The sequence below is a fragment of the Aotus nancymaae genome, unplaced genomic scaffold (genome assembly GCF_030222135.1).
Source record: "Aotus nancymaae isolate 86718 unplaced genomic scaffold, 86718_ANA_hifiasm-v0.15.2.pri h1tg000038l, whole genome shotgun sequence".
Classification (NCBI taxonomy): domain Eukaryota; kingdom Metazoa; phylum Chordata; class Mammalia; order Primates; family Aotidae; genus Aotus; species Aotus nancymaae.
Window position 1 is genome coordinate 5,805,843 of NW_026988452.1, and position 17,951 is coordinate 5,823,793.

Consider the following 17,951-nt stretch of genomic DNA (forward strand, 5'->3'; position numbering starts at 1 on the left):
ACAGTCCATGTGACCTCAAACTGTTATACATTTGGCTGTGTGGCTTGACCTGTGTGACACGTGCCCTCGGGGGCTCCGTGCTGTCCCGCGGCAGGAGCTGTGAGTCGTCTGCGTAGCGTCGCTCCCTCTCCTTAAAAATCAAACTTCAATATCTGCACTGTCCAACATGGTAGCCACTAGCCACGTGTTATTTCAGTTTGAATTTATATTAATTACAATTATAGAAAGGTAAAAAGTCAATGCCTTAGTGGCACCAGCCACATTTCGGGTGCTCACTGTCACATGTGGCCAGTGGCCACCATATTGGACAGTGCTGATATGAATGGGTCCTTCATCACAGAAAGTTCTACTGGAGAACAAAACTGAACAGTGATAGGATTTATAAGCTGTCTAGCCAGTACGCAGGCATCTCCTAACTTCTTTGAAAATATAGGTGGTCAATGAGTTGTAAACAGAAGTCACCGGAGGCTCTTTACAGGGGCCTCAGACCAGATTACAAAGAGCCCATGTGCACGCCCCCCTTCTTCCTGCATGAAGAGCAGATACAATGGCTGGAGCCCCAGAGCCATTTTAGGGGTGAGAGGAAAAGGTGCTCCCAGTGTTGGAGTGCCCTCAGCTCAGCCCTTGGTCCCCTTCTCTTGTCTATCTCCCCTCACGCCCTTGGTGATCTTATCAAATCTCCTGGCTTTAAATACCATCTGTCTGCTGGCGACTCCCAAATTGATAGTTCTTACTCCTACGAACGCATCCACACTTCCACATCTACTAGGCCCCTCAAATTCAGAGCGCCTAAAAACAAACTCCAGCTCTTCCCCTTTAAACCTGCTCGCCTGCACCTTCAGTTGAAAACGCTACCAGTGACAACTCCATCCTTTTAGGTACTCAGGCTGAAAAGCTTGGAGTCGCCCTTGGTAGCTTATTCCCTCACAACTGACAATGACACCCTCAGGAAATGCCTTTAAAATGTATGCAGAATTGGGCCACTTCTCACAGTGCCACCACTACAGCCCCAGCAGAACCACTCTCCTCCCTGTTCAGCTCTCGCGGTCTCCTAACCCTGTTCCTGCTGATCTAGCCATTCTAACACAGACTTCACGTGGCCTTCTGCAGCTCGCCGGCCCATGCTGAGGCGTGTTAATGGAGCAGCCATCCTACAAGCCACCCTAACACAGCCCCTGGCTCGGGCCTGTAAAGATGGAAGGCAGGCCACATCACCTCCCCGTCCAGATCCCTCACAGGGCTCCCATCTCACTCTGAGTAAAGGCAAATCCTTCCCAAGGCCTATGAAGTCCAACCCGCCCCGCCCTACAACCAGCACTGCCACTCTGACCTCATCACCCACACTGGCCTCCCTGCTCCTCCTCAGACATGCCAGACACTCAGACACTGGTCTGATCTCCTCCTCCAGGAACCCACTGTGCTAACTCCCCAGCCTCCTTCCAGGCTTTGCTCAAATCACACCTCCTCAGTGAGGTCACCCTGACCCCGTAATCCCATGCCTGCATTCCCAACCCGCTTCACTGGGCTCTGTTTTCTTTCTTTTTTTCCATCGGCTCACCATCTTCTAAGGCACCTTAACTTCCTTCTTTATTGTATCTATTGTCTGTCTCCCCCTACTGGGATATAAACTCCCAGGGGACAAGGATCCTTATCTGTTCACAGCAGAGCTGAAGGCCCACCACCCGACGGCATAGTTCGTATGCAATGCACATTTCCTGAATAAGTGAAAGGTCAGGGAACTGCATCCTCCAGTCACTGAACCAACATCAGCAACTTCTCTTCCTCTAACAGAGAGAGGAATTATCTTGATGTGCTTAAGCCCCCTGTCAGCGGGTCTCGACTCCTGGAAGCTGAGTGGAACTCCTGTCTGATACCTCTGTGAAGACCAAAGATATTATGTTTTCTTCTCAGACTGAGGTAAGAACTGGGAGCTCCCTGCAGACAGCATGGTACTCAAAGCCCTACTAATGACCCAAATGATCACCTTCCCCAGAGCTGAAACTCACCTGTGCTCCCAGGAGCAGAGGAGGGAGGTGGTGAGCAAGCTATCCTACTCTCAGAATCACCTCTTTCAACGACAAGAAGCTCCCTTTTGGGGATGGCAACTAACTTTGGAAAACCACTTTAAAGGAGGAGTTAAAAACATATACCTTCAGTGATGTTAGATGTATATGTTTTTAAATATATAGGACATAAGTATTCTATGGTATTCCTGCAGAAAATATACATCCTGAATCTAATCATGATGAAACAGACAGACTCAGAGAGGCCTTCTATAAAATAACTGACCAGTACTCTTCAAAAATGTCAGGGACATGAAGGACCAAGGCTGAGTGACTGTTCCAGACTAAAGAGACATGACAGACAACGCGACAGCATGGGATTTTCTTCTGCTGCCAAGGACGTGAGGGTAACTGGTGACATCTGAGTGAGTTCTATAGATTAGCTGACAGGAATGCATCACTTAATTTATTTCAATAATTGTGCAACGGTTACATAAAATAATGTCCTGGTTCTCAAGAAATACCCCTGATGTATTTAGGGGAAAGGGGGCATCATGTCTCTGACTTACTCTCAAACAGGTAAGAAGTATGAATAGATAGAAAATTACAAAGCAAATGACACATAGGGAATCTGGGTGAAGAATTTACAGTATTTCTTTGTGCTATCCTAATGGCTTTTTTGTAAGACTAGTATTATTCCAAAATAAAGTTCTATTTTGTTTTTTGAGACGGAGTCTTGCTCTGTCTCCCAGGCTGGAGTGCAATGGCATGATCTCAGCTCACTGTAACCTCCGCCTCCCGGGTTCAAGCAATTCTCCTGCCTCAGCCTCCTGAGCAGCTGAGATTACAGGCATGTGCCACCATGCCAGGCTAATTTTTGTACAGACGGTATTTTGCTATGTTGGCCAGGCTGGTCTCGAACTCCTGACCTCAGGTGATCTGCCTGCCTCAGCCTCCCAAAGTACTAGGATTACCGGCATGAGCCACTGCAACCGGCCCAAAATAAAAATGTTTTATGTGAAAAACGTGTGTGTAACATCCACAGAGAGCTAGAGTACATGCATGCACATACACATATGCTCAGAGAGAAACAGAGCGCTATTTGTCAAAAGTTTGCTCAAGTCCAGTACTTTCATCATTCACCGCTACCCACTTAACTTCAAGCCAATCAAATATTTACTGAGAAAATGACTCTCTCATTAAAGAGTATAAAAGTATCCCCCTTCCAAAATGAGAAGAAAAGAGGCCATGATCTTAATACTAATATGTTGACTAAAAATAATGATTTTCTCTATATAGGCAGAAATAAAATCTATACTTTTATAAAATAAGAAATAAATAATAATTTGCCAGTACAACCACAGAATATGTTGGTCCCCTTATCCCATGCAATGAGGCTTCAGGGGCCAGGCTTCCTTTATTTACCAGGGATCATCTAAAATGGACTTAAGCACACATGACAGAGGAATGAATGTGACAGTCTGAGACATGACAGGCCCTCAGGAAACCTTAGCTGGCTCCGAATCTTTCTTCAAAACAGGAATTCTCTGCACTGATGTGTCACTGCCACCTTTCCCCAGATCCAGCTGTAGCCATCTGCTTTGGCATCTGTGTCCTATCTTACTGTGACGCACAGCACGAAGGGAGGCTGGCTCCCCCACTTCCCCTGCTTGTGATTGCCACCCAAACACATGACTTTCATTATCAGTCGTGCCTTGAAAGCCACTCCCTCCAACCTCTGCAATCAGCCCTGGACGCCCAGCAAGCTGGCCCACGGTCTGCCGCCTTCACGAGAGCATGGTGCGGCTGTGTCAGCTGGGCTCATTCATCTCCACTCAGAGGCCCGCTTGGGCCCACCACTTGGAGTTGGATGTGTCTCGGACACCAAAGTTCTATGTGGGAGGACAGAGATGGCAAGGGCTCCTTCCAGATCGGGAGTCTGTGTGGCCAGGAGGTGGGAGGTCTGGTGAGGCAGCTCTTTGAGGTAGACTGAGCGACCAGCTACTACTCAAAGACTGATTCCAAGGCCTGTTTCTCCTTGAGCCATGTGGAGCCCACTTATTAGAACAGAGAATTCTCCAAATGACCTTAGGAATGGCTGCCTTGGGAACAGGTGGAAAAGGCAAGGGAAAGAATAATGACACAATTTGGGCCACCTTGATATGTTATTTCTGATTAAAGCAATTTGTAAGAAAAGGGCAGGACCAGCCCTCCGGTCTCACTTGATCAAGGCACCAAGCAAGAAAATCAAAGTTTGTTCACAGTTATTTCACTCTGCACTAATTAGGACCAAATTCAACTGCAGGGGGTAAGAAAACGTCCAGAGTTTAAACAGTCCTATGGGAGGTAATAACCCCCAGTCCCCTCCAAGCAAGCCCAGCAGTCAGCAATTCACGCCTCTTCCAAGTGCAGAGGGCTCTGAACAGAATCCCAATGTGCGTGGCACGCGGGTGAAGAATAAGATATCAATAAATTTAAGTGAAATCTTTTCCGTTTTTTTAAATGGAAACAATTACACCATCTAACAAGTCCAGTCAAAATACAGAGTACCCCTGAACTCAATGTACACACAGAAAAGCTGTTATCTGGTGGTTAAACTGAACCCACAAATTGACTTTCCTATTATTCATCAACTTAAAAAGCCACAGGAAACAAGAAAGAAAAAGACTGATAATCAAACATCTGTGCCTCAGGCATGACTTGAGTGCTGTGACCAACTTACTAACAAACATGCTAGAAGCCCAGTACTCACCAGTATACAACGCACCCATGGAGCCAGTGAGCACCTGCAGCCCGGGAATCTAAAATCACAAACAGCAACAACAACAAAACCTTCAACAAATTCAGCTGCGAGCTGGAGCTGCCGCACTGGGTTTCCAAAGGCCAACTGTTCAATTTCTAGAAAGTCTACGAGCCGGGGTTGTTAAACACAGTCATTATCAAAAGTTAAATTGAATAAACTTAAAAGTAAGTAAATTATTTTAAGATAAAGGTAATAAATACTGAGAACTCATAACTTCCTAATTATGTTACCGTAGTTCACTATCATTACGCTCTTAGGGATATGTGGAGCTATCAGAAATACTAAACAACTGTGTGCTATTGTGCGTCTCTCCCTAACTCCACATTCAGTGATGTCGCATGGGTAGCTTGAAATCAGACATGATGAGAGTATTTACACCATGGAAATTTGCAAAATGCTGCAAAAGTTATGCCCCATCTTTCCAGGAGTTAGTTGTTAAGCATTAGCAGCCCACCATTGCTCTAGAACGTAAATCCCCAAAAGCTGCCACCTCTGGGGGCATATGCTCAACACAGAGACGGTCCCAGGACTCTATTAGGAAGAGGCAGTGAAACCTCTCACTAGTTCACAGCCTGAGTCACGTTACTTAACCTCTCTTTCTTCATGTGAAGCCTGTAGAAGAGCATCTGGCATAAAATAAGTACTAGTTACTAATAGTTCTAGCTTAGATTGATGAGGGGTTTTACAATGCAGTGGTTTAAACCCAAGTCTCAGGAACCAGACTTGCAGGTTTAAATCCTACCTCTGCCATTTGTCAACTATAAAGTCGTGAGCAAGTTCCTTAACTTCTCTATGCCTTGTCTTCAAAACAGTAAAACGAGGATAAAAATAGTAACTATCTCACATGTAGTAACTGACAGTAACTGGCGCATACTAAATGCTCAATTACTGTTAGCTTCTTCCATCACTATTACCTGAGTGTTGGGGGAATTCTTCTTTTAAAATCATTTTCAAAGGGAGTTTAATTACTAAATTCTTTAATACTAATTCCTGTATTATTATGCCTCGCTTTTCCCCAAACATACTATTATCTACCAGAAAAGATTGCTGAGAAATCTTGCTGCTTCCAAAATTCAAATTAACTCTTAGAGTAAAAATGGATCATGATAAAAGTGAATCAACCACAAAAAAAAATTTCAAAATAAGAATGACTAGAAAGTGATTACTTTGAAGGGAATCATGTTTATAATGAATATCTAAGCTCAAGGTGTGAGACAGAAGGAATCTTTATAATCACATCTCAAATATAAAGACAAAACCAATAAAACAGAACACATTATTGTGTGTGGCTTCAAAGAATACCAGTGTTAAAAGGGCATCAACAGTATATATTAATAGATAAACCCAGCGTACGTGAATAACTGTAAACAGAAAGTCACCTCTTAAAATAAAAATTTTACCCACCATTACTATAAACTCCATCTCATATACAGTACAAATAGGCTTATGATAAAAACCACTGAAGTGTCAATGCCATGACTATACTTACATATTTAAATCAGCTCCATTTCAAAAAAGAATTTAAGGTGGGCAAAGCCTTTGGATCAGAATTCTTGTGCTTCCTTTGTTAATCACAATGTTCTCCGTGGCATGTTCCAAATGCAGAAGACTAATAAGAGCCCTTCATTGCAGCCCAGAAAGAAATCAATGGCCAAACAGCGCTCATGGGAGCTCTTGGGGCTCACTGCACCCCAGAAAGAAATCAATGGCCAAACGGCGCTCATGGGAGATATCAGCCCCCATGTTGAACATTCACCACACCCTTTCCCTTCTTGATTTATCCACGGTTTGCTCTCCAGCTATGCACAACACAGCCTCCCAGAGGAGGTGGTCAAGGCAACCCACACTCAGTGAGCTGACTTCCAGCGTGGTCTCCAAACCCAGCTTCCCGGTTCCTTAGTGGCATCTGTGTGAGCAGAGCGTATCATATAAGCAGCAGCTTCACACCTGAGCTGGATGGTGATGGTGGCTTCCTACACATCAGTTCTATGCATCCCAGCCTTCCCTCTTTTCTTGCCCTCGTTTCCAGCACCCCGTACCAAACATTCAGGCCACCTATGCTACCTACAGACCAGGAGAGCCTGACAAAGACACAAAGCCAACTCTAGGAATCAAGAAAAATCTCCCATGTTCCTTGGGCACCCCATAGCTGAGAGGCTTGTCCTCTGTAGGACACATGACCAAGGCCACCTTAGAGACCACCAAGGCCCCTCCATACTGTCCTCTCAGGGGTCCTCAACCAGGATACTACAGATCTAGGGGAAACAGGAGGAGCCTCTTCTGGAGAAGCAAACTAAGATGACTAGTCTACAAGCTCCAGATCAGGTTAGTTTGGAACTGACATACAGAAGACCACCTGGGCAGCTTAAATAAATCAAGGAATAGTGCAAAAGAACCATTGAAAAAGAATAGGGAAGCTCAATATGCACCAATATGGAACAATCTCCACAATGCTTTTTTTAAAATAAGTTTGAGATATAATTTACATAAATAACATCCACTAACTTTAGGTGTGCGCTCTGATGAGTTTTAATAAATGCAGCCATACGACCACTACAATCATGATTTTAGAATATGTTCATCACCCCAGAAAGTTCCCTCGTCCCTCTTTGAACCCAATTATCACCAGCCCTTCCGCCAGTCCCTAGCTGCTGAAAACCGCCAATCCGCTTTCTCTTTAGTTGGCCTTTTCTAGAATGTCATATAAATGGAATCATACAGTAGGTGGCCTTTTGTGTCTGGCTTTGTTCACTCAGTATAATGCTTTCAAAAGTCATTCATGTTATCACGTGTATCATAACATGATATTGTCATTGCTGAGTTGTATTCCATCTGGTACAGATGGATTTTGTGCAGATTTACCAAAATCTGTTTCTCCATTCTGCTGTTGGATATTTTAAAAGAAAAGTCAGCTTTGCCACAGTGTGCACACAGTATACTACCATTTGCATAAAATGAAAGGAGATACACACACAGGTTTCTATGTTTACTGAGAAGCTTTTGGAAGACACATAAGAAAATGTAACTGTGCTTGTCTTTGGGAGGAAGATGAGACAGTTGAGAGACATCCTTTCTTTGACAACTTTTAGAACCATTTAAAGATTTTAACTATACACACAAAACTGATTCAAAATCAAATTTTAAAAGTTTTCAGAAGACCTCAAATCTAAGGATTTTTGCCAAATCCTACAACTTTTTTTTCTTAGTTATTTCTTTGGCTTCTCAAGATGATCCAGAGATTCAGAATGTTGTTTTCCAGATAAAGAAGAAACTTTTGCTGTTTTTCTTTCTTCTCCTCTTTCTCAGAGTTCTTATAAACTCCAACTTAATCTCCCTTTCTTAACTGTTTCTTAAACAAGTTAAAAAAGCCCTGATCACCTCTGAAAACCAGCACCCAACACTCTAAACTCACGGCATGCCATGTGATTGAAGCCATCGCCCCCTGGTATTTTGCTGGATGTGAAAATGGAAAGAGGCCAAAACACCCGTGCAGAGCCCAGGGTGACGTCCCACCCTTCGCCAGGCCAGGATGAGCAACTGTCCACAAGAGCAAGGGAGGAGCTGCAGTAACATAGGTTTCAAAGTTCCTGGAAAAATCCTTCAGGAACATAAAAGAACAATGTCATGAACATCTGCAGCTTCTCAGAAAAGCCAGTGTGTGTATTCCCTCGTCTAGTGTAGATTGTTGTGTTTTAACAGTAATCCCATTATTGGCTTTCCTGACACTGTCTGACACGTGGTTCTGTTCAAAAAGAGTTCCCTGAATGTCTCTACAGGGTGTCACGGAGCCTCACAGCAGGGAATGGCATCACTGCCCCCACACTGCCCGGGCTCCTCTGCCATCCCTGCATCAGACTTAGAACGTCGCCATGGCTTCCCAAGTCCTGAAGAGCCTGCTTATTTGCTTGTCATGCATAAGCTTTGATCTCACTAAAGGCCTGTGCTCTCAAGGTATTGTGCAGGATCAGAAGATGCAGCACAGCTGTGATCCAGGTAAGAACACATAAACCAGAAAACAATGGAGTAGCAACAGGACACCTGCATTTATTCTTCAGCACAAGCCATGCATCCAAAACTCTCTTCTCCACCATCTCAGGCCATCGCTTCCCAGCAGTCGGTCCAGAGAGAGGCGAGCAGGCCCCACTCCGTATCAGAAGCCTTTGTGACCCCCACACTCCAGCTTACTCAATTAGTCACTCCAACAAGGTTCCACCCGACAAGTATTCCCAAAGCAGGAGTCAGGCAGCGTGGAACAAGCTCCAAGAAGTCAGGAAGATGACAGTGGCACCCCCAGGGCCTAGGACAGTAGCTGGCACTGAGGATGTCCAAAGCCTGTGGACTGAGCCTTGAAAAACAGCAAGCCTCCAGCAGGCAGGATGGGGCAAGGCACATCTGATCAAAGCGGAGCATGGCCAGGGCTTCCCACATGGGGCCCACAAGGTGGATTTCCGTGGCACACAGGCATGACGCCGTAAAAGAACACTCGGATTTGAAAAGTTGTTCCCCCGGTCAACTCCCCTCAGTCCTTCCGGATGCATCCGGAAGAAAGTTCCAGTGTGGCGTCAGTATGTCCTTAAGCCTTCTCTAGAACTTGCTAATTTCCGTTTCTAACACACGAATGGAGTGGGCGTTTTATCAGCGACTTTGACAAACAATGAAATCCAGCTAGAATTCTAGGACACTGTTGTGTCTTCAATATATTCATTTTTACAGTTACTTTCTGTTTTGCGCCCATGTTAGATGGTTTTCTGCTTATAGAAAGGTACAAAGTTTCTGTTTTAAATTATTTTGAGACCAAAAGTTGGCTGATTTAAAGAGAAAATATCAAAGAAGATACCGCAGGAAGTATGAGTTTAAGACAAAAAAAAAAAGTAAAAATCGTGCAGGTGGTGCGTGGTTCTACGTGAATATGACACAAACCAGGCCTCTGACTTCTGTGAACGTAAGAACCAAGGCAAAGAAGCGTAAGGAGCAGGTTCCAGGAGGAAACGGGCAGGTCATGATGAGAGCTGGGGCACGGGGGACGTGCTGGCAGAAGACGGGTCTAGAAAGGCAAGCTCAGGCCGGGCCTGGAGAGCCTGATGCTGAGGGCAGGTGGTGGGCTTTCACCTGTGACCGTGAGATCCTCCAGAAGCCTCCAGCCTGACTGACTAGTGGGAGGGGCCCCGTCTCCAAAACTGGGCTGATCTGGGGGAAGAGGGAAGACCAGCTGGGGTGTGTGGACTCTGAGGCACAGAACCCAAGGAAGCGGCGGGAGCTGCCTCCGCTCTGCACACAGTGAGGCCGTGAGAACGTACCTGCTCCCGCCTCCGCCAGGAGGATATGGCTTATCACAAAATCCCACACACTCCGGAGGCGCCCCCCAAGCCGGTGAACGGAAGAAAGCCAGTTCAAGACAGCCTGGAGAGCAGGTGTTAGCCCGCACGGTCTTCCATGGTAAAGTCACTCATCACCATATATGGAAAGAAAATTTCCAGGGAAAAGGAGAGGGAGAAAAAAAAGATTGGAATAGGCTTAAAGAAAAAAAGAAAAGAATACCTAAAGATAGCCTAAACAAAGCAGGCCCAGCCCCAACGCGGCCCCAGCGTCTGCCAGCCATATGGTGTGTGATAAGCCAGAATGCTTTTATTTATCTTCTTTGACTTGTCCATAAAGCCGAGAGCCAGCCCCACTGACAAAGCTCCCCTTGCAGTAGAGACTGCCTCCTGCTCCGGGGCCCTGACCAGCACTCCCCAGGCCCAGCCCAGCTGCCCCTTTCCTTCCCCCAATCCTTGCTTCCTGCCTCAGCTTCCATAGCTGTTTTCCCACAGCTGGCAAGTCAGGGGTGGTGCCTGCTGCCTCCCCTGTGGACAGCGAGCCAGGCCATTAGCTCTCATCCTACGGGTGCACTCTGCCATTCGCCCAGTCCTCTGTGACAGCCCAGACAGTAACCGGCAGAAATAAACATTCTCATGGCTATAAAGTATCAGCCACCTTGAGTGTTCCTTGGCAGCAATGTTACCTCTTGAACCATAAAGGCCTCAAAGATATGTGTCTATCCGGCGTATTTCTCCGCTCCCACCTCCTTGCATGAGAAAATGGCCAAGCAATCCCCATATCCAAATGACTCTAGGTCCCGATTCACTAAAGCAGGCCTGCTCTTTCGCTCTCCCTAGAATGACCAAAATAATCACATCAAGGTCTGTGCTGGATCTGCACTCGAGAGCCCTGATCTCCGCCTCCCAGCTCCCCTAACCATCATCTCCATCTCCCTTCTTGTCGACCAGGTCTGGCTTGAGTGGAGAAATGCCGCTTGTTAGGTAGAGGAATATAAGTAGAGTTGAATCTGCCAACAGGATGCCAAGTTAAATTTAAATTTCAGATAAATGACAAAATGTTTTTAGAATAAATATTTCTCATGAAATATTTGGGACATATACTAAAAAGTATTCATTGTTGATCTGAAATTCAGATTTAATTAGGAGTTCTACAGTTTTACTTGCAAGTCTGGCAACCCTAGATATCGGGAAGTAGCAGGACCACCCCATTGCGTAGCCCTGCTCCTCCCCAGTAACCCTCAGGGGCCACCACTGTAACAGCCCTGCCTCTGGTCTGCACTTCACTATTGCCACTCCCTGAGTGTACTCTGCAAAGGCCTGCAGGCTCTACGTGGCATCTCGTAGACAGTATCCTTGGTAACGAGGAACAAAGGGTAACTTCTCAGCCAAAGCAAGAAGTTGCAAAGAAACCCGAGGGAAAGCTTTTGTGGAACAGACCCAGCATTAGGAAGTCCAAGAGTAGCTGCCCTGTCCACAGCGGGTATAAAAACACCAAGCACAGGCATTCAGAGGCCTGACAGTGTTTCCATATGAGCCCGTCCTGAGCAGCCTCACACCCCACCAAAGGCACCAACAAACCAGTGTAATCTAAGACTGAGGGGCAGGGGTATAGGGCTTAACAGGCTCAGGAGCAGCTTTATAAATGGCCAGCACCCCAAGCCCTTGGGCAGCTGGTCTGGGCAGGCCCCTGCAGGAGTCCTGGTAGAAGACACAGCCCAGCCCCACTGAAAAGCATCTGAGGGGCATGGACTCATGGGCTCTGGGCCAGGCCAAGTGCCATGGGTGTGTGGGACACTTCTCTATATACAACCCTGAAGCATCTAGAAGCAGCTGTTATTCTTCTGCTCTGGCACTAACAGGACACTTCATCTCCAATCTGCAGACTTTTTAAACTATCAGTCAGAAATCCAGTGGCTAATAAATAATATTAGCTTGAGCTATATGAAATTTCCTTTTTTGTAAGTCAAAAAGAACATTGGCAGTTATACACAGCCCAACCAAATAATAATAAGTTGGTTGCTTTCTATTTATCAGACATCATTCAAGGTCTTTTAAGTAAATTCATCGTATAATATTTAATCCTGATGACCACCTTTCAAGGTAAGGATTACTGTGTCCATTTTAGAGATGCAGAGACTGAGACCGAGAGAGGTCACAATACTCGTCCAGCTGGAATACACACTGGATCTGTGTCTCCAAAACCCACGCTCATTCCACCCACCATGTGGCCTGGATTAAGTGCATTCTTCCACCTCCTCCGCTCTCTGACCCTGCCCATGGGTCAGTGTCTGGCCATTCCTGCAGCATCAGGCACTGCCAGGACTTCCACCCTGCCACCGCCTGCCTGCAGGGGCCACTCTGTAGCTAATCAAAGCCTGGCCTCCTGAATTAGCAGCAAAGTGTATTTAACAAACAATTTCAAGAGGAGAAAAACATTTGCAAGTTTATTTAGAGTGCGAGGGGAAAGGTTGCCAAAAAATGCATTCCTAAAATAAATAGAAAGTAGTCAAGGGAGAAAAATCTAGTCCAACCAGTTTTAAAATGCCTTAGCTGTGACCATGAGGTAATCTGTAATAGACCACTGAGAAAGACATCAGGTGCAGTGTGATCCAGCATCACTGCAGACCCAGAGACACGTGCTTCCAAGGCTCTCCTCTGAAAAGACTACTGAGGCTCATAGAGAGGAGAGGATGAGAAACCTCTCAGAAGAAAAAGTCAAAATCAGGGATCATCGTTGGTCTCCTAGACCACCACAACCCCCTTAGAGGCTGAAATCAACACAGTAAGATACATAAAAGGGCCGTCAGAGACCAACTTTAAAAGAAAAACAGAAATGAATACGCTCCTCCCTGTGAAATAAAATTTTGGGAAAGCACACATGATGTGCAATAAAAGTTCCACCAGCTCCAAACGAACATCTGCAGAGATCAAAGTCTGTGGATAAAAAGGAGAGGACTGACCTTCACATGGGCCACGTAGTGACGACACGTCTCCTCCATGTAAGCCAGCTGCAGCTTCTCTGTGACCTGACCCACAGTCTCTCCCAGCAGCACAAAGTAGACCCGGGGCACCTGGCCCTTCTCCTTTGTGGCCACATCAGCTGTCAGAACATAATTCAGGCCTGCCAATAAATGAGAGGTCAAAATATCAGCAAGGACAGACATGCTGTGACGAGGCCACCTCCTTTCCTTGTCATGGAATCACATGCACATTTCATACGATACCTACCCTTCGGTGGCAGGAGACTGCAGCCCCAAGCTAGGACTTGCTCAGAGAGCAGCGCACAGCCAGGGTGCTCAAAGAATTGAGAGCGAACCAGGATGTCCTCGGCCTTTCTAATAACTCTCTGTGTGTCATGCTTCATGGCTCGCCCTAATTCAAACCTCATGCCATCATGAGGTATCAACTGAGCCAGCAACATGCGCATCAACAATGAGTTGTACCCCACACAGGTCAGTGTCCTGACAAGCAAACATCATGACAAACCTACAGAATGTTACCAGAAGCTGCTGAAATTATCAAGGCTTTGTGTAATACTGATTTCTATAAAGCACGTGGTTTATGTCCAACACAAGGGAACCATCTCACCTGATAATTCAACTCATCTCAGCAAAGTTGAGTCGTGCTCTATAACCACTACATGGATTGGACCATGTGCTCTCCGTGGCTGACTGAGCACTGACTATAATCCAGGCACTGCCGAAGGTACAGGGAATGTATCGATGAACAACGCAGGCATCAACTCCTGCCTTCATGGAATTCACATGCACAGGAACCCAGACGAAGGCTGGAGTTGCCTTTATTCCCAGGTAGCGGAGTGCGGTAATCAAACACTTTGTGGTGCCTATCCTTTCAACAAAACTGTGACCACAGTAGGGCCTGTACTGAGGTCCTCTCCTGCAAAGAATAACGCACCCCCCCATACCTGAATGTGTAATGCCGATGGCAGAACTTCTGTAACACAGCCTTGAATTTTAAAAAGAAAAAAAAGAAACAAAGAAAAAAGATAAACTCAGTATCAAATGCATGTTGGATAAACCTGGAAGGGTCCACCTCTGCCATTTCAGAGTCAATAAGTAAATAGATAGCTATACATTTCATTAGGAAAATACGACTTCAGTGTCAATACACCTATTCACTGCTTTTCTGTGTCAGAGTTCATCCCTTGCATAACACCTTTCATTTTTTAACTGTTTTGGGGATCCAGGGAAATACACCATTTTTAAAGTGAGAGAACAGAATCTCTGACCCTGGAATGACCAGGCGAGATGCTGAGCAGCAGAAAGCAGATGACCCCATCCCAGCCCATCTCCACACACCTGTCTCTTAGAATCAGTGACAAGCAGTCCTGTGCCCACTGGCATTTAAATAAGTGGAGTCAGGCATTAGGGAAGGCTCTGGCTTTTAATGACATCAAAGGGATCAGCCACCAGGGGAGGACCCAGGGAAGGTGGCCTGAATGGGCATTCTGCACCTGCCACAAGGCATATTTTTGATGCTTCTAATGGCCTCCCTGGGCCTCTGCCATCTCAGGGATCTCGCCATGCCGAGTTGGCAAATTCCTAGTCAGCAGAGCCGTCTGCCCCAACTTGTTTAATGCCAGCAAACAACTGACTTACAAGGCAAGGCTGTGTCACCAGAAGGGACCTAAGACCTGGATACTCTCAGGAGGTGCCATTATTAAGAAGAAAATAATGCATATAGGAAAGTGTTCCCACACAGAAAACACTGGCGCCTGTCCAAGTGTCACACATCAGCTCCCTGGGGAACAACAGCAAGAAAAGAGACAGACTCAGACTGGCAAAGCTTTGAGGCAATCCTAGAGACCACTTAGCTCAAAAACCTCATGTTTTAAGATGAGAGAACTAAGGCCCCACAAGGGAACAAGACTTGCTCCAGGCCAGAGAGCCACCCACCGAAGAGCTGAACCTACGACCCCCTTCCTCTCGTGCCAGGCTATTCCCGCCACGCTTGTTCTTGCTGCATGTTTTACATGACTTGACCAAAACCTCCCCATTGTTTTGAATGCACAGATAGCAGGTCCAAACAAGTGCAGAGATCTCGAACTGAACTCTGGCCAATCTACTTCCTACGATCACAACTTCCCTGAACAACTGCCCAGCAGTAAGAAAGGTGAAATTTAAATGAAGTGCATTTCCAAGTTTGCTTAAGCAAGGTCATGGCTAGAGATGCACATTGCTGGAAGACAAGGCAGAGGCCACAGCTGGGTGAACCCATGTGCTGGGGGCAGCTGCTGAGCAGACTCTCCTCCGTGTCCCCTGACCAGCCTCCTTCCCAGGCGAAAGAACCAGGGCTGCCTTCCCTCAGGAAAGGGGACAATGGAGAAAACAGCGAGATTGGGCTATTTTGCCAGAGATGAACTAGCTGAGCTCAGAGAAAACCTGGGTAGAAATGAACATAGGAAGACAGAACGGATGGTATTGCTCCCCCACCCATATCCGCTTGGCTTTTACCGTTTCTCTGCTGTCCAGCCTAAGCTGCAACTGCCAGCACCTGCACCTCTTCTCCCGAGGGCTTTCTCTAGTGGCTCTGTCCAAGCCCCCAGAGCAGCTCTCCAGAAGCAGGGCCTCAGCTCCCTTGCCCCTTGGGGATGGGTAACTCTGGGGCATGGTCTACACTGACTCCCAGGATTCCCCAGCAGGACTGAGTCCCAGCTGCCCACAGTGGCAACCTGCTCAGTAATACACCTTCTATTTGGCTGCTCTGATGGTTAATGTTATGTCAACTTGGCTGAGCCACAGTACCCAGAATGTGGTCAAGCACCAATCTAGATGTCACTGAGAAGGTATTTTTTTTAGATAAGATTAACATTTAAATCAGTAGACTATGAATAAAGCAAATTACCCTCCAAAATGTGGGCGAGCCTCATCAAATCAGTTGAAGGCTTTAAGAGAAACAGACTAAGGTCTCCAAAAGAAGAAACTCTGCTTTTAGACTGCCTCCAGGCTTGAGCTGTAATAGCAACTCTTTCCTGGGTTTCCAACCTATGGCTTGCCCTGAAGAATTCAGACTTCCCAGACCCCACGATCTCTTAAGCCAATTCCTAAAAATCAAGCAACTAACCCACTTCTTTCTCTCTCCATTCTGTTTCTCTGGAGAACCCTGAGGATGGTAGCTGCCTTCCTCTCCTGTCTCACTGTCCCATTTCCTTACTGGTACTTCTCGGGATCATTTGTCTATCAACCACGTGCACTTGGATCCTTGACCCAGATGCTGTTTTGGGGAGAACCCATATTAACACAGGGTAAGTCAGGAAAAGTGAACAAATTCAACGTGCAACGCGTGCCAAGCACTGTGCTCGGTAATTTACAAACACCAACTTTAGTCCTCCAAAGTTTCATCTCACGGCAGAAGTACTGGTCTGGTATGCAGCCCTCCTGCAACTCAAGGGAGGGAAAAAACCCCCACAGTTCACAGAAACCGAGCTGAGGAGAAGGCAACTGCTGCCCCGCTCCAGTGGGGTGTGTGCATGCCAGCACGTTAACCTTTCAGATGTCTCTAAAATGTTAAAACACATAATCACAGACACACCGAATTATCCAGCTCACCAAGTGCAATCACTCTGGAAGCACTTCGTCTCTAGAACTGCCTACTTAGTCCTTTTCCTTGATTTAAATGTTGACATTTTGAATTACTCCAAAGGAAGTTAGCTCTATATCAGACTCTCTTGTCTAGAAAAAAGCAAGAGTCACGATGAGAAACCCTGCCTGAGTGAGGAGGCAAGAAGAAACGCAGACCACTCATTCCAAAACCGTGAGCATAACTGGTAGTTTTACCAGCACACACCCCAAGTGTGGTGGAAAGGAAGCCTCTAAGAAGCAGAGGACGTGTTGGGAAGCAGCCGATCAGCTGGCGGGGTTCCTCAGTCAGGGCCCTGGGAAGGTGGGTGCATCAGGCTGTCTGAGCTGCCCGCAGCCAGCCCTGATGCAAGCCGGCCTGGCCAGCCCCACTCTGTCCCTGGGAGGTGCTGGTTCTGATTAGGACCTGCTCCAACAGCACATTTCACGTCTTTAGGTTTTTCCTTCTGGCAGCTTGTGTCCTTGCCATGTCGAATGATGTCATGGTGATGGAAAAGCTGATCAGCCCGAGTAATACTTTCAGCCGCCTCCCTGCCCTGCCCCCAGCTGCTTCCCGAGGGCCCCCCTGCACGGGCCTGGGCCGGGAGGAGCCAGCTGTCTCTCATCAACTCTGGCTCCGGTGTCTCCCAGCAAGTTTTGATTAATTCCCGCTCTCCATCAGAACAAGATTTCAGCTGTGAAATTCTAACAAATTCTCCTTCCAGAGTTACTCTGAGCTTCCCTTAGAGTTTCTCAGGGGATGGGGAAACTTTACTAGCTTTCCTCAATTCTGTCCCGCAAAGGAATGAGGTAGTAATTATTAGACTAAGCTACCCATTCCTCACCTCACACGGATTTGCCTCATTATCCCATTTCCATGCTACTCAGGAGACCAGAAGGAGCTCAGAGAACGCTGTGTGTGCAAACACTCTCTCAAGCAAAAATGCACCCCTGAAGACAGAGAAAGGCTCTGGGAACAAGTCACCTGGTTTCAACCCTATTTCTGCTGTTAGTGTGGATGACCTTAGTGCCATCTCTCAGGACCTGGGCTCAGTTGCGTGTCTGGAGGCAGGGTAGGTATTCCACTTGCTCACAGCTTTTTCAGACTGAGAACCATGGAAACACAGGAGCACTGGGTCAAAGTGCAAAATGCAATCACTCAGAAAGCGCCCTTCCGGGTTTTCATATCGCACTCTGGTGAGAGCCCAGAACCGCCAGCTTGATTCCCAGCCTCCTGAGATTGACAAGC

At 46.6% G+C, this 17,951-nt stretch overlaps 1 protein-coding gene across 3 annotated transcripts in view; it reads right to left on the reverse strand.

Moving 5' to 3' along the window:
- ITGA9 (integrin subunit alpha 9) overlaps positions 1-17,951 on the reverse strand; it is a 362,228-nt gene that overhangs the window by 256,023 nt on the left and 88,254 nt on the right. For all 3 annotated transcript variants that reach the window (XM_021666559.2, XM_064360142.1, XM_064360141.1), the window contains one exon: positions 13,085-13,245. In XM_021666559.2, the coding sequence (XP_021522234.2) occupies positions 13,085-13,245 (161 nt within the window). The remainder of the gene's footprint in view (positions 1-13,084; positions 13,246-17,951) is intronic.